We start from the raw sequence: 15493 nt of genomic DNA on the forward strand, positions 1-15493 counted from the left end.
CTAAACACACAAAAGTGATAAATGCAGACATGCTGTGGATGAAGTAGGGTTTCTGGGCCCTCAGAATCACCCCGTCCCACCATTCCAGTGAGTGGCCCCTAAACTGCCTTTAAGGAACCCCGGGGTGCCGTAAAGCACAGTTTGACCACTGCTGATTCAGCCCGACACCTTCTGTTTTACAGATGAGGAATCAAGCCCAGAGAGGCAAAATCCAGGGCCAAACTTCAGACTTCTCAACCCTACATTGAGGGCTTTTCAGGAAAACAAAATGATGGGGCAGCTGTGGGGTGTCTCGTTCCAAGCTTGGGCAAGTGAGAGGCAGAGGGACGGAACCAGCCGGGGTAAATGGGTGTGTGTAACTTGGTGCTTACCAATGACTGAGGGTCTCCCTTGGTGTGGGGACTACCAGGGGTTTGAGCAGAGTGGAGATCAGACTGTTGAAGAAGATGCCTGTGGCTCTGCCTGTTACAGAGCGGCTGGGTGGAATTACAGTTAAGAACAGGGACTCCAGACAGACTGTGCCTGGGTCTGGATCTTAGCTTTCTCCACCTCCCGCTGTGTGACTGGTGTAAATCACTTAACCTCTCAGTTTTCCCACTTGGAAAATAGGGACAAGAATAGTGCTCAGCGTAGTGTGCTGCTGGAGGGACTCATTAAGAAGATCCAGGGGAAGGGATTAGCTCTGCACCTGGCACATAGTAAGTGCTCAGTAAACACCAGCAACTGGTATTCTAGGAGGATGTTCTGCAACCACGGACTGGGGCTGGCGCCTGGTGACTGCCCTGCCTGTCATCCTATAGAAACAGTTTCTAGGGAGAGCACAGGGAGGGAGAGGGAGGGGAGAGGAGAAGGAGGAAGGAGAGGGTCACTCTGGCTCTGCGCATCCAGCCTCCCGAAGCAGCTCTGTCCGATCTGGGTCACAGTGGAGGCTCTGGGGGCCTGCAGGCTGCTCTTGGCTCTTCCCGGGGTGGAGCCGCTCTCTGATGAATGAAGCACAAAGGGAGAAGCTGCTATTTATAACACTGGGAGTCAGAGCGCTCGGAGGGGAGGGCAGGAGTGAGGAGGGCCTGTGGAGAGAGTCTGCAGCAGGTGGCTGCCAGGCAGGGCGGCCGGAGATCTTCTAGAGCCTGTGATTCCCAAATTGCCTCCCAGCAGTTCTCATGCCCATGTGCCCACAGGTGGGACCCGGCCCATGGGGGGAGGGGGGACAGGGTCCAGCTGCATCCTGGGAAGGGGAGCAGGTGTGCTAGGGATGGGGATAGAGAAGACCCATGATGACGGCAGCTGCAAGTAAACTTGGAGATGCCAACGAAGACATCCAAGTGAGGATGTCAGGGAGACAATTAGATAAACAGAGCTGGAGCTCAGAAGGCAGTTTCCCTGGAGGAGGTGACAGGAGACAGAAAAAGTCTAGATCAGGTGCTTAGCCTGAGGTCACTAGAAGAGATGGAGGGTATGGGACATGGATCTGCCGTGGTCTGAACACATATCAGAATTTCATCTACGTGTGCCTTATTTTGGGGAAGGGTCCAGCAGTCACCATCAGATACTCAGGAACCCATGACTCAGAGAAGGGAGACCTCAGCTTGATACCGTGGGAGATGCCAGTGGTCCCTGGTCCTGTAGGGCCCTTCTGACTCTGCATCTGCTTCCAGGCGCCTGGTGGACCGTCTGGAGAACATGAGGAAGAATGTGGCCGGGGATGGGGTGAACCGCTGCATCCTGTGTGGAGAACAGTTAGGAATGCTGGGCTCCGCCTGTGTGGTGTGTGAGGACTGTAAGAAGGTACCGTCACCCTTCTCTCCCCTGCTTCCCCGCTCATCTCATGCACGGGGCCAGCCCTGAGCTCGAGCCAAACCCTGGAGAGCCCTGGGTCCTGGGGATGGAACTTGGATCCTGAAGGGTAGTTGCCAACATATGATTCCTTTGGAGGTGCTCCCATGCCTGACTATCTTCTAGGCAGCCCTGATTCTGGTTCCTGTCCTAGAAAATGCTCTGACTCTTCTGTCCCCTTGGACCTCAGCTCCATCCAGGGTGAACTAGGACTTGAGCTATGGTTAAGCCTCCAAGTGTCCTGGTTGTGGCTGAGCGAGTTATGTATCAGGCTCAAAAGCGTGCCGGGCAGGTGTCTACACCGTGTGTACATGGAAGGTTGGCCCAGCCTCCTCTTACCCTGGCTTAGAAAGCCCCTCTCTGGCCAAGTTAGAGCCATTGGGCTTCTTGAGCATTTGTCCTTGAAGGGGAGTCTTCTGTGCTCCCTCCACCCTGCACCTTCCCTTCAAGCTGTCGGCCCTTGACAGTTCCAGGACACGGATACAACTACCCTTGGTTCTGCTCGATTCTCAAGAGAGGGATTCGGGAGACCACCTGAGCTGGGGACATCCATAATGTCACTTGGCCTCTCCTGCTTGGGGTCCCCCTTAGCATTTAGAATGCAATACTGGGGAAAGTTTATCTAGGCTAAAACACTTACTGGCTGCAGTCAATGAGATAGCAAAAAATTTGTGACCTATTGGGTTTTCCTTTTTGACTACCAGGCAACTCAGCCAAAATATAACGTTCAAACCATCACACAGTCATAGCTTTTATAAGGATAACTTTCTTCTCCTCGGATTGATGAACCTGCAGCCATAGCCCAGGTTAGGTCCAATTCATGGGGAAAGAAAGAAGAACCAAATTAATAAACAAACAAATATATGGGCCTTTCCGCTGGGAAAATCAGGTCCATGATCTCCCCTGTGTGGACGCTGAAAACTTGGACCCCACAGGGACTCTTGGAGAACTCAAGAGAATTTACTCATCCAGTGCTGGAGAGTGACTCCAGTTCTTGTTGTTGGAAAGCAAGACTCAGACTGGAACTTGAATCCTAACTGGCCTTGGCCATGGGAGGGAGGTGAGAAAGAGAGAGTTCAAGCTCTTGATATCCATCAAGAGAGAATAGGGCTCAATTGCCACCCTTCCCAGTCCCTTCACCCCGATCGCTGGCAGCTCAGAGCCTGGCATGTCTGAGTGTGCCCTGGCCTATATTTTGTCCCCAGAATGTCTGCACCAAGTGCGGGGTGGAGACCTCCAATAACCGCCCGCATCCCGTGTGGTTATGCAAAATCTGCATGGAGCAGAGAGAGGTGAGTGCATTAGTCCCATCTGGCTTTGGGGACATGCTTCCGTGTTAGTCCAGCTCCCCCTTCCTCACTGTAACCAGGGGAACAGGGTGGCAGCCGTGGGCTGGGGAACCGGGTAAGGGATTGGTACAGAGGAGCCAGCTCTGTGGTGAACGCTGGCAGAAGAGTGATGTTTGAGTGAATTTCTTTTCTCCCCCTTCCGTTGACTTTTCTCTTCCTAGAAGTAGGGAGTGTACGCATTTAAGAGGTGGAAGGCTTGGAGTCTGCTTACTGTCCTTCCACCTTATAGCAGTTCCTCACCTTTCTGATATTCATCTTTCTTCATCAAGAAAATGGGCATACTTAGACCCTGCTACTGAGTGTTTGGGGGATAGTGTGTGAGTCAGATAGGAATTGTGACAGGCTCTGTACTGTGGGCAGGGAACAATGTATTTTTTTAAAAGATTTTATTTATTTATTTGACAGAGAGAAAGATCACAAGTAGGCAGAGAGGCAGGCAGGGAGAGAGGGGGAAGCAGACTCCCTGCTGAGCAGAGAGCCCGATGTGGGGCTCGATCCCAGGACCCTGAGATCATGACCTGAGCGGAAGGCAGAGGCTTTAACCCACTGAGCCACCCAGGTGCCCCCTGCAGGGAGCAATGTTAAAAACTGGCACTTGTGGTAGCAGGACTCTTAGTGCTTGGCCGCCGTGTCTTCATCCTGTCTTCCCCTAGGTGTGGAAGCGATCTGGAGCATGGTTCTTCAAGGGCTTCCCCAAACAGGTCCTCCCACAGCCTATGCCCATAAAGAAGACCAAGCCCCAGCAACCTGTCAGTGAACCTGCTGCTCCTGAGCAGGTCACCCCTGAGCCCAAGCATGCGGCCCGGGCTCCGAGCCGAGGTAAGACAAAACAACTTCTCCTTTTAAGACCAAGGACACATCTTGGCTAACTGGTCTACCTGGAGGATGTCCTGACATCATGTCTTGTGTTTCCACCTAGCTGGTGGACAGCCAGCCTCAGGGTTTGGGTTTAAGACCCCTTTATCCTCTGCACAGCTTAGAGGAAGAACCCTTTTCGAGAAAGCAGCCCAGGAAACGAGTTGGAGCTTCCTCAAAAAGTTAAAGATAGGGCTACGCTACAATCCAGTAGTCCCACTACTGGGTATTAACCCAAAGAATACAAAAACACGAATTCAGAGGGGTACACGCATCCCGATGTTTATAGCGGCATTGATTACAGTAGCCAAGATAGGGAAGCAGCCTGTGTCCACCAATTGATGAATGAATAAAGAAGACCTGGTAGCCATTAATATAGAGATATACACAATGGAATATTACTCAGCCATAAAAAAGAATGACATCATGCCGTTTACAACAACATGGATGGAGCTAGAGAGTATAATGCTAAGTCAGTCAGAGAAAGATGAACACTGTATGATTTCACTCATATGTGGAATTCAAGAAACCACAAGTGAGCAAAGGGAGGGAGAAAAACCAAGATATAGTCTCTTAACTGTAGAGAACACACTGATGGCTACCAGAGGGGAGCGGTGGGGGATGGGTGAAGGAAGTGATGGGGATGAAAGAGGGCACTTGTCATGATGAGCACAGGGTCTTGTGTCTAAGTGTTGAGTCACTATATTGTACATCTGGGATGAATGTAACACTGCATAGTGAAGTGTAATACAGTGGCACTATCGTATCTTATAGTGCAATATGGTAACACTGTTGTAAAATGGTGAAATTAAAATAAAAACTTTTTTTTAAAGATTATTTATTTATTTATTTATTTGACAGACAGAGATAGGCAGAGAGGCAGGCAGAGAGAGGAAAGGAAGCAGGCTCCCTGCTGAGCAGAGGTCCCGATGTGGGGCTCGATCCCAGGACCCCGGGATCATGACGTGAGCTGAAGGCAGAGGCTTTAACTCATGGAGCCACCCAGGCGCCCCTAAAATAAAAACTTTTTAAAAGGAGAGGGCCACACAGGGAACTCTCCAGCAATGTCAGGCGGCCAACAGCTTTTGTTGTCATCTCTGATGGAGTATTTAGAGATACCACAGAGGTGGAAATTAAAATTAGAAACTGAGAGACTCCCTTCATCGTGGTATACACTGGAGCCTGAGTGGGACTTGCTGGGAAGGCCTTCCTTGTCCCTGCAACTCCTGTCAACCATCAGCGGAGCATCTGAAATTGTACTAATTAAAAGCGGAAGATGAATAAAAGGGAAATTACTAAAAGGAAATTACCATGGCTATAGATATTATCATCCTTATCCAAGTAATATTATTAGTAAAATGAATGATAAAAGGGAGAGGCAAAAAAGTAAAAAAGAAGAAAAAAAGCAACTCCAATACGAACATGTTTTAATTGCCTGGGACAAGTAGGCTTGACCAGACGAGGCCCCTGTAATGACCTCAGTGAACACTAAGTGATAAAATCTGGTTTGAATGTCAGTTCTGGAGTTCCGTGCTGGCAATGCTTCTGAAAGGTAGGTTGTAGTCGAAGGTCTCCGAGTTGAAATGTCTGACTGGGTCTCCCATAAGATGACTTCTCAAGGGGTCCTGTACAGTGCCTGGAACTCAAAACACATCTGCCAGATGCTTTCTTCCTAACATGGCCCAAGCCAGGTCTATTCCTTGCAGAGAATTACCGAATTCTCAATATATACTATGTCCCCAAGGAGCCCCTAGTCTCACCTCCAGAACAGACTTCTTCCTGGTTAAGCTTTCCCCTCTGTAGACTGAGAAGACTGCACAGCCTCACCGTCAAGATCTGGGACATCTGAGACCAGGAGGACCTGAATCTCAGTTCTAGCTCCGCAAGTCACCTAGCCCTCTGAGATTCTCCTCGTCTGTGAAATGGGGTTAATAACTCACTGAGCTACTGTGAAAATTAAATGAGATACTAGATGGTAGGTGCTTTGCAGAATGTAGTGCTTAGTAAATATTAACCAATATCATATAATGTTAAAGACACAAACACACACATCAATAGTATGAATTAGCTTATCAGATAAACTCTGGACAAAGCAAGTAACTCCCAAACCATTCATATCACTAGAAAGAAAACGTCACCAGCATTGCACAGTGACACATGAAAAATTATTGGTGGTAACATTCAGTGGTGGTGAAGGTGGGGGACATGGGTACTTCACAAACTGTTGGTAAGACTATAAATCGTCTCCAGCCTTTCAGAAAGTGTTATGGCAGAATTTATTAAAATTCAAAGTGTACGTCCCATATGATCGAGCAGTTTCTCTCTGGGAATATATCTAGCAACAATCAAAGGGCCAATATAAACAGATATTTGTGTAAGTATATTCACTGTATCCTTATTTATGGTAGCAAAACCCCTGGAAAACCCTAAATGTTCATTAATGGGATTGTTTAATGGATGATGGTACAACCACACCATGCTATATTAGGCCTCTTTTAAAATCTAATGATGGAAATGTGTATTATAGATTTGGAATGATGCCCACGTTAGAAGCTTTCTATACTCTTTTAACAAACCCTTACTGAACACCCAGTGAGTTCCAGACTCTGTTCTGTGCCCCAGGACTACAGTGTTAAGTGGAACAGACAAGATCCTTGCCCTCAAGCAGCTAAAATTGTCCTGGGGAAAACAGATACTTGACAAACAGCACGGGCAAATACCATGTAATACCAGATAGTGATGGGGTCCAGACGACAGATGAAGCAGGTGAAGGGGACAGGTGTGGCAGGAGGCTCCGTGTTGGATGGAAAGGTCACAGAAGGGCCGTCTGAGGAGCTGGTAGAGAGGGCTTATGGAACATTTGGGAATGTCACGTGCAAAAGAACCTGAGATTGGAGCATGCCTGGTGAGTCCTGGGGAAACTCAAGCGAACAGAGAACATTCTAGAACAGTTTGTATGATCATTGGCTAATGATCCCAGTTTGTTCTTTTTAAAACTTGTGCGTGCTCACACGGGCTCATGCATGCAAAGGAAATCTTGTGAAATAGTAAACGGGAGCTACATCCCAGGGGAAGTTGGGAGAGGGACTCCGGCTCATTTTATAAAAGTTCCTGAGAGTGGCAGGAACTTTGTGCGCTCCGTAAGCAAGGGCTCACCCAAAACCGTAAAACAAGGGCTCCCCCATCATCTCTCTCTCTCTCTCTCTCTCTCTCTCTCCAGGTGACACTGAAGACAGGAGGGGCCCAGGTCAGAAAACAGGTGGGTCCTGCTGACTCTGTCTTATATTTTGGGACCGGAGCCCTTCTATCCTTCTATCCCATCCCTCTGTTGCCCTTTCTCCATTTAACGTGCGATTTCCCCTCCACGTCCTGAACCAGCCTCCGCTCCCGGGCGAGGAAGCTATGGGCCTCCTGTGTGCAGGGCCTCCGACGCACGCATGAGCTCAACTAGCCGGGACTCAGAGAGCTGGGACCACGGCCACGGTGGGGCTGCCGGCGACTCCAGCCAGGGCCCAGCAGGTAGGAGACATGAGCAAATCCAGACAGGCTTCCTGGATGAGGAGAATCCAAAGGAATGGGGGTGATAGTGTTTTAGTCCATGTATTCTGTATTTATTGAGCATCTGCTATGTGCCACATTCCATTCTAGATGCTGGAAAGACAACTGAGAAACAATTCTGCCTCTAAACAGATATGTTTGATAATATCCATTTCCTGCTCTAATGCCAACTGTCAGGAAAAGGTAGGGGGACTTCCTATCCTCCCTGGAAGCCCTGAGGAAAATGCAACGTGTCTCTGAGCAGAGTTGAGACGCTTCCCTCTCACAGACTCACTCAAGTTTTTTGTTCTCTTAGCCAGTGGCCTCTGCTGTCCACGAGATGGGGTCGGTCAGCGTGGCCAGGATGTCGCTCATAGCTGCTCTCTGCTCACTGGTGCCCAGTGCCTCTGGCTGCATTTGCAGGGGATTTATTTGCCAAGAGTGCCCACCGGTGGGAGTCCTTGATTCATGGACTTTGGGGAAAATGTCTGCTGGATGAGAGAGATCAAAGCTCCCTGCCTCCTGTGGGATCCCTTAGAGCCACTTCATTTCCTTTTTAAGCAAGGACATGAGACTGTGTCCAAACTTGGATGGGCTGAATATTCAGGTCCCATATTGACCTCTGGCTTCTCTCCCTCAATAGTGGGTCTGCAGCTTAGACCCATAGTCCCTCTTCTTCTTGGCAAGAGAGCTGGGCACGTACCCTGTGCTTAATCCACTCTGCACACCCCCTAATGAACCTGTGATTCATATTCATAGAGAAAGGAGGATTTCTCAGCTCTGCAACATCACGGAATATTTGTTTTCTACTTACTATGGGCCAGATGCTGGCCCAAGCTCTTCTCGTAGAACATCTCCTTTAATCCTTGTCACAGCCCCAAACCCTGTTATGAAGACTTCTATTATTCCCATTTTACCAGTGGAGACACTGAGCTCAGAGAAGTGATGCCACTGGCCTGAGGTCACACAGCTGATCATTGGTTCCAATGGAAATTAAACCCATGTCTGTCCAACATCAAAGCTTGTGCTTGTTTTTCTCTTCTGGAGGTGAAGTTTTTAACAGTGCTTTTTTAAAAAAAGCATCTTTTTAAATGGTGGTAAAATATACTTAATATTAAATTTACCATTTTAATTACTTTTAATAGTAGCATTAAGTGCATTCACACTGTCATGCAGCCATCGCCACTAACCAGCTGCAGAGCCATTTCATCCCCAACTGAATCTTTTACCCATTAAACTATAATTCTGCATTCCATTTTCCCCCAGCCCCTGGTAACCACTAACCACTATGGATTTGCTTATTCTTGGCATCTCATATAAGTGGAATTACACAGTATATGGCCTTTTGTGACTGGCTCCTTTCACTGAGCATCCTGTGTCCAGGGTTCATTCATGTTGTGGTATGTATCACAACCTGGAATTCCTTTTTTTAAAAAATATTTTATTTATTTATTTGACAGAGATCACAAGCAGACAGAGAGGCAGGCAGAGAGAGGAGGAAGCAGGGTCCCCGCTGAGCAGAGAACCTGATGTGGGGCTCGATCCCAGGACCCTGGGATCATGACCTGAGCCGAAGGCAGAGGCTTTAACCCACTGAGCCACCCACGCACCCCCAGAATTCCTTTTTAAGGCTAGATAAGATCCCCATGCATGGATAAACATTTTGTTTATCCATTCATCTGTTGATTGATCTTTGGGTTGTTTCCACATTTTGACTGTTGTGGATAATGAACATTGGTGTGCAAATATCCGTTTGAATCCCTGCTCTTAATTTGGGGGGATCTATCCTTTGAAGTGAGATAGCTGGACCATATGGTAATTGTATGCTTAATTTTCTTAGGAACCATCCATTCTATGTTCTATAGCAGCTTCACCAGTTTACATTCTCACCAGAAATGCACAAGGGTTCCAGTTTCTCCACATTTTCACCAACATTTGTGTAGTATGTGTATGTGTGTACCCATCCTAATGCGTGTGAATGGGTATCTCATATTTTTTATTTCCATTTCCTTGATGATTAGTGATGTTGAGCATCTTTTCTCAACTCATTGGCCATTTGTATATTTCCTTTGGAGAAATGTCTGTTCAAGTCCTTCGCCCATTTTTTAATTGGGATGTTTATTTTATTATTGTTGAGTTATGGGAGTTCTTTATATATTGTGGATATTAATCCCTTTCCAGATCTATAATTTCTCAGTATTTTCTCCCATTCTGTGGGTTGCCCTTTTGCCCCAATGATAGTGTCCTTTGATGCACCAAAGTTTTTAATTTTGACAAGTCCCATTTTTCTTTTGTTTTATGTGCTTTGGGTATCATATTCAATTACTCCAAAGATTTATTTATTTATTTATTTGAGAGAGAAAGAGCATGCAGTGGGGAGGGGCCGAGAGAGAGAGAGAATCTCCATCTCACGACCCTGAGATCATGACCTGAGCTTAAACCAAGAGTCAGGTGCTCAACCAACTGAGCCACCCAGGCGCCTCCCTCTTTGATCCATTTTTAGTTAACTTCTGTATATGAAGCCTGTGCTTTTAGTCTCTGTATTATTTTGCCTTTTGAAGGAAAAGACAGTCACACAACACTCCTGAGCCAGATTTGAACCCCTGTCCCTCAAGAGTCAGTGTAAATGCTATTGCCATCTAGGAAGCTTCTAGCATCCACCTGCCCCATCTTGAGCTGAGTTCATTGCTCCCGCCCCTGAGTTCCCAGGGGACTGACACTCAGCTCTAATTAGTGCTTGTCACTATGTTTACTAAAACATAGTAAAGCTAGAATCTCTTTCCCTGAGAGCAGTAGAAGACAGGGGATCAGTGTATCCATGTACCTTAGGTGTGTGTTAAAAGCGCTTGTTCCTCTGCCCCACTCCAGACCTACTAAATCAGAACTTCTGGGGTCAGGAACCAGACTATGCACTTCTTAAGCATACTCTTCCAGTGATTTCTGTGAATGTCAAAGTTTGAAAACCATTGCTCAAGAGCCTGAAAAGTTAGATATATGAGTTTGGATGTTTTCTTGAAGGAGCTAGGGAGCCACAGAAGGATATTGAGCAAAGGGCCAGCATCTTGTATTTTTATATCATTCAAACATCCCACAGTATGACGACTCAAGTCCTAGCTGGGGGCACTGAGGTTACTCAGAGGGGCCTGTTGCTCCTGCCACCTAGTGCTACCTAACCTCTTCGTACCGTCTGCAGAAGGGAGGATTGCAACCCTTCCCGATCTCCTGTGGCCCAGATGCCCTTGCTGTGTAGTAAAAGGCTCAGTCATGCCGGCAGCCCTTGGTGATGAGCCAGACTAAGCCCCAGAGGGAATTCCATCAGGAGTTCTGAGGGTGACTTGCAACTCAGGTCCCAGATCCTCAACAAGAATCAAGTCAGCTCTGCATGTCCCATTCAGTAATCCTGACACCTCCCAGTGCCCCCTTCTTTGCAGATCTGGGACATGGAGTTAGTGCCTTGGAATAAACCAAAATCATCCCGACTTTTCTTTAGGCTGCAGAGTTTTGTCTGGGCATCGATAGCCCTTTCATGTTGGTATGCCCAAACTCCAAGTCCAAACCCCACCTGCACCAGGAAGCTCTTCCCGTCCCCCCGCCAAAGGTTGCCTCTTGCCTCCATCCCCTGCGATGCTCCTTATTTACCTCTATGGCCATTTCAGTTCAGTGTCAAGGGCACAAACACCAGAACAGAGACTGTGTGGGGTCAGATCTCAGCTCCACCACCTGCCAGCTGCGTGTTCCCATTTTACAGATCAAGACAGCAAGCTTTCAATTATTGTAAAATGAAAAGAATGGCAGTAATCAGTCTTATCTTCTGGAGTTGCTGTAAAGGGTTAAGTGAACTGAAACCTCACAGTGGTCCTTGTAAAGTTCTCGGAGCACAGCCTGGCATGCCATGGGACCCCAGGGTGCATGATTATTCACTTTCTACCTCCTGGGGCAGGTATAACATAACCTGCCCCAGGTTATTTTTGGAGTCAGACGAACGTGGTTGAAGGTCCTAGCCACTTCCAAGCTAAGTGACCTCGGGCACACTTGAACTGCCATTTTCTCTACTGCAAAATGGGGACCACACATGACTTTGAGTTCTGAGGGTTCCAGGAAGTGATGCTTATGGCCTGGCGCATCTGAACCACTCAGTGGATGTGGGCTATTACTGCTGTTTTATAAGCTCATTATCTCAGTGTCTGTCTCCTTCCTCTGGACCATGCATTCTTAGAGGAATTAAGATAGGTTTTGTCCATCTTTTCTAGGGATTGGCTCTTGGTAGACATTGAATGAGCGAGTGAGTGAGTGAATGAATGAATGAACGAATGAACGAACAAGGACCCAAATGAACAAACCACAGTGCTACTGCAGGACCCCAGCCAGAGGTGGCAAATCACCTTCTGTCATTAGCATTCAAGCACCCCTCCAGTGACAAAGAGCTGAATTCAGGAAAGGTGGGATCCAGACCAGTGAAATGCACAAGGACAGAGCTTTCTTCCAGAAATGTCATACCTTCTGGATGTATGTACACAGGAACTGCTGTGTACATTATCCCCTTTGATCCCCCAGTAGCTGCGCAGGAGACAGTAGCATCTGATGGTCTCAGGCAGAATCTAGAGACCAAATGCTTGAATTCAAACCCTGGCTCTGCCACTAACCAGTAAGGAGACATTAGTGAGCTCCTTAGCCCTCTGTGTCCAGCTTCCCCATTTGTAAAATGGAGATAATAAAGCACCCACTTCATGAGGTATAGAGATTAAATAGGTAATCTGTAAAGTCCCTGAAACATGGAACATGGTAAGCATTAAATAAATGTTAAGTTGTTATTATCCTATAGACAGAGCTGTTGCCTCCATGAGACATTTAAGGTTCAGAGAAGGTGAATGACCAGCCCAAGTCACACAGTTTATATGAGAAGCTGGAGGCAGAGCTAGGTCTGTGTGAAAATGGAGACCAGAGTCAACAATAATAATATTTAGGGCATCTGCGTGGCTCAGTGGGTTAAGCCTCTGCCTTCAGCTCGGGTCATGATCTCAGGGTCCTGAGATTGAGCCCCGAATCAGGCTCTCTGTTCAGCAGGGAGTCTGCTTCTCTCTCTCTTTCTGCCTGCCTCTCTGCCTACTTATGATCTCTCTCTCTTTCTGTCTGTGTCAAATAAATAAGATCTTTAAAAAGAAACCAATAATAATATTTAGAGTTTACTCCATGCCAGGTGCTATTCTGGGCCCTTTGCTTGTACTATACCATAGCATCTCTGTGCAACCCTAGGAGGGAGGTACTATTATTCCCATTTTGCAGATCAGGAGACAGAGGCCCAGAGAGGACAGGACACTTGCAGAAGGTCATACAGGTGGAGACAGCATCATGAAACCTTTGCTTTTTGGCCCCCGTGTCACTCCTGTGACTTGCACAGGGGGTCTGAGTGTTGAACAGAGAGAAAGCACGGAGAGGAGGAGGGGTCTGCACTCAGTTCAAACCCAGAAGGCATTGTCTCATGCCAGCAGACCAGTTCCAGGCTTCCTCCTGCTTCCACTCTGTGTCTGCATGTGAGAGTATGTGCGCGCGCACACGCAGAACAAGACAGGTTCTTTCTTTTCCCCTGCAGGTTTGCGACGGGCCAACTCCGTGCAGGCCTCCAGACCCGCCCCCGCCACCATGCAGAGCTCCGCACCGCCCCAGGCTGCACAGCCAGGTACCTGCCGCCTGCCCACCCAGACTGTCACTCAGCTGGGACCCCGGTGTCTCCTGTCCTTGCTTCCAGAGCCTGCCCGGCTTTCTGAAAAGCCACAGCCACCACCAAACCCTCAGCTCTGCAAAGACCCTGACCATGAGTAATCCTCCAGGTGGGGAAGATGGGCACAAGTGAGAGGGGACCAACGGACCCACGTTGACAGGCTTCTTAGGCACTGTCACTCCCTTTCACAGTCCTTACCTCATGCACCTGCCACATGCCTTCTTACTTCATATCTTTCTTGAAATTGATTCACTTGAAAAACGCAATGGAGAGAACTTGCTATCGCAGACTCTCTCTCAAGGAAGTGCTATGGACCGATGTTCCCAGAACAGCAGTGTGAGAGTCAGGAGGACATGGTGACCAAAGAGATGAGTAATATGGAAAAATCCATACGAATATGGATTGCATAAAACAGTAGCAATAATGCCTGACTGGTGCAGTTAACATTGTGTTATTTTAAGAGGAACCTGTAATAGTGCCATAAATGAGAACCCAGTATCCCATGTCCTAAAGACACGGCGCAGTTTGCTAGGGCTATCCTAACAAAGTATCATGCACAGAGTGGCCTAAAAGTACAGATATTCATAGTCTCACAGTTCTGAAGTCCAAAATCAAGGTGCTGGCAGGGGTGGCTCCTCCTGGAGGCTTTAGGGAGAATTCGCTCCACGCCTCTCTTCCTAGCTCCCGGTGGCCCACAACTTCCTTGGCCGGTTGGAGGCCTTCTCCCTGTGTCTTCACACCGTCTTCCTTCTACATACATCTCTGTGTCCAAATCTCTCCTTTTTTTAAGGACATAGTCGTCTGGTGTTAGGGCCCACCCTGATGACCTCATCTCATCTTGATCATCTACAGAGACTCTCTTTCCAAATAAGGCCACGTTCAGAGGGACTGGGGGTTAGAACTTCAGCATCCTTTGGGGAATTCAGTTCAACCCATTGCAGGGGGTAATTATAAAAATTAATGCAATGAAAATAAAGCCGTGCAGTGAGACTGTCCGTATGCTGGCCTGCTGCAGGTTCTGAGCCCGAGGCCTGTTCTTTTCTGCTCGAAAGGGACATTCACAAAAGTTAGAGAGGTGTCAGAGATGAAGTAGCACCTAGATGAGACGTTTCCATGATGGAGTCGGTATTGACAGGCAGTGGGAACCGAAATGACTTTCTTGCTGTATGTTTGAACGTTACTCCAAGCCCCCTCCCTGTGGCTCTCCCTTGCATCCCATGCTATGGGAAATGTAGTTGTAAAGAATCCACTGGACCAGGACTGATCCCATAGTGATGGATGATGGAGTCAAGGCATAAATCTGCATATCACCTCACAACAATTCCAATTCCATTCATTTATCAACTTTGTAGCAGTCGGTGAGACGCAAAGAGCGGGTGCAACCATCCCCATTTCACAGAGGAGGAAGCTGAGGCCCAGGAAGGAAGCACTGGGGCTTGAACCCAGGTCTTTCTGACCTCAGAGTCCCCCAGTGGGACCATTCCTGCGTCCCTGGGTGCCTGTGGCCATCACCTGCTGCCTTCAGGCCTATGTCCACAGTCCGTAAATGAAGGGGGATGGGGAAGAACACCCAAATGATGTCACCTTGTCTGCTCTGTCCCTCTCTCTTTCCCCATTCAGGGCCTCCAGGAGGTAGCAAACCCGGCCCTGGACCCACAGGACGCTTTCCAGATCAGAGACCAGGCAAGTGTTCCTTTCTTCCCCCACACCTGCCCAGTGGGCACCCCTCTTCCTGTGAGACAGCAGGGGCTGCCAGACCTTTACCCCTCTGTGCCCAGAGACCCATCTGATGAGCTCTGAGGGGTCTCCCTAATTCCAAAACTCTAGATGGTCCTCACTAAGATGACATAGCTAGAAAAGGACAGCACATGCAGTGGTTAAGAACACAGACTGCCTGAATTCAAATCCAGGCTCCTTTCCTTGCTAGCTGTCAAGTCACTTAACTTCCCTGAGCCTCTGTTTCCTTATGTCTAAAATGGGAATAACCTCCCAGAGTCGATGGGAAGATTAAACAAACCAAGACATATAAAACCTTAGCCCATGGCCTGGAGTGGATTAAGTTCATGCTGAGTGACGGTGGTTCTTCGTATGAGGTGTATGATTCATCATCAGTTACTAGAGCTATGGCTTATCATTGCTTTCTAGCTCACCAGGTACTGTTTTAAGTGCCATCCATGTAGTAATTTTTTTAAAAGAATAG

The 15493-nt window shown here is 48.0% G+C and overlaps 1 protein-coding gene across 2 annotated transcripts in view; it reads left to right on the forward strand.

The window, feature by feature from the left end:
- Window positions 1-15493, forward strand: part of LOC111156435 (rabphilin 3A) — a 65498-nt gene that overhangs the window by 25275 nt on the left and 24730 nt on the right. For both annotated transcript variants that reach the window (XM_022517340.1, XM_022517339.1), the window contains 7 exons: window positions 1656-1785; window positions 3039-3125; window positions 3836-4001; window positions 7258-7296; window positions 7404-7556; window positions 13165-13251; window positions 14914-14976. In XM_022517340.1, coding sequence (XP_022373048.1) covers window positions 1656-1785; window positions 3039-3125; window positions 3836-4001; window positions 7258-7296; window positions 7404-7556; window positions 13165-13251; window positions 14914-14976 — 725 coding nt within the window. The remainder of the gene's footprint in view (window positions 1-1655; window positions 1786-3038; window positions 3126-3835; window positions 4002-7257; window positions 7297-7403; window positions 7557-13164; window positions 13252-14913; window positions 14977-15493) is intronic.

This window comes from Enhydra lutris, unplaced genomic scaffold, assembly GCF_002288905.1.
Source record: "Enhydra lutris kenyoni isolate GAN:26980312 unplaced genomic scaffold, ASM228890v2 scaffoldscaffold46, whole genome shotgun sequence".
Lineage (NCBI taxonomy): Eukaryota > Metazoa > Chordata > Mammalia > Carnivora > Mustelidae > Enhydra > Enhydra lutris.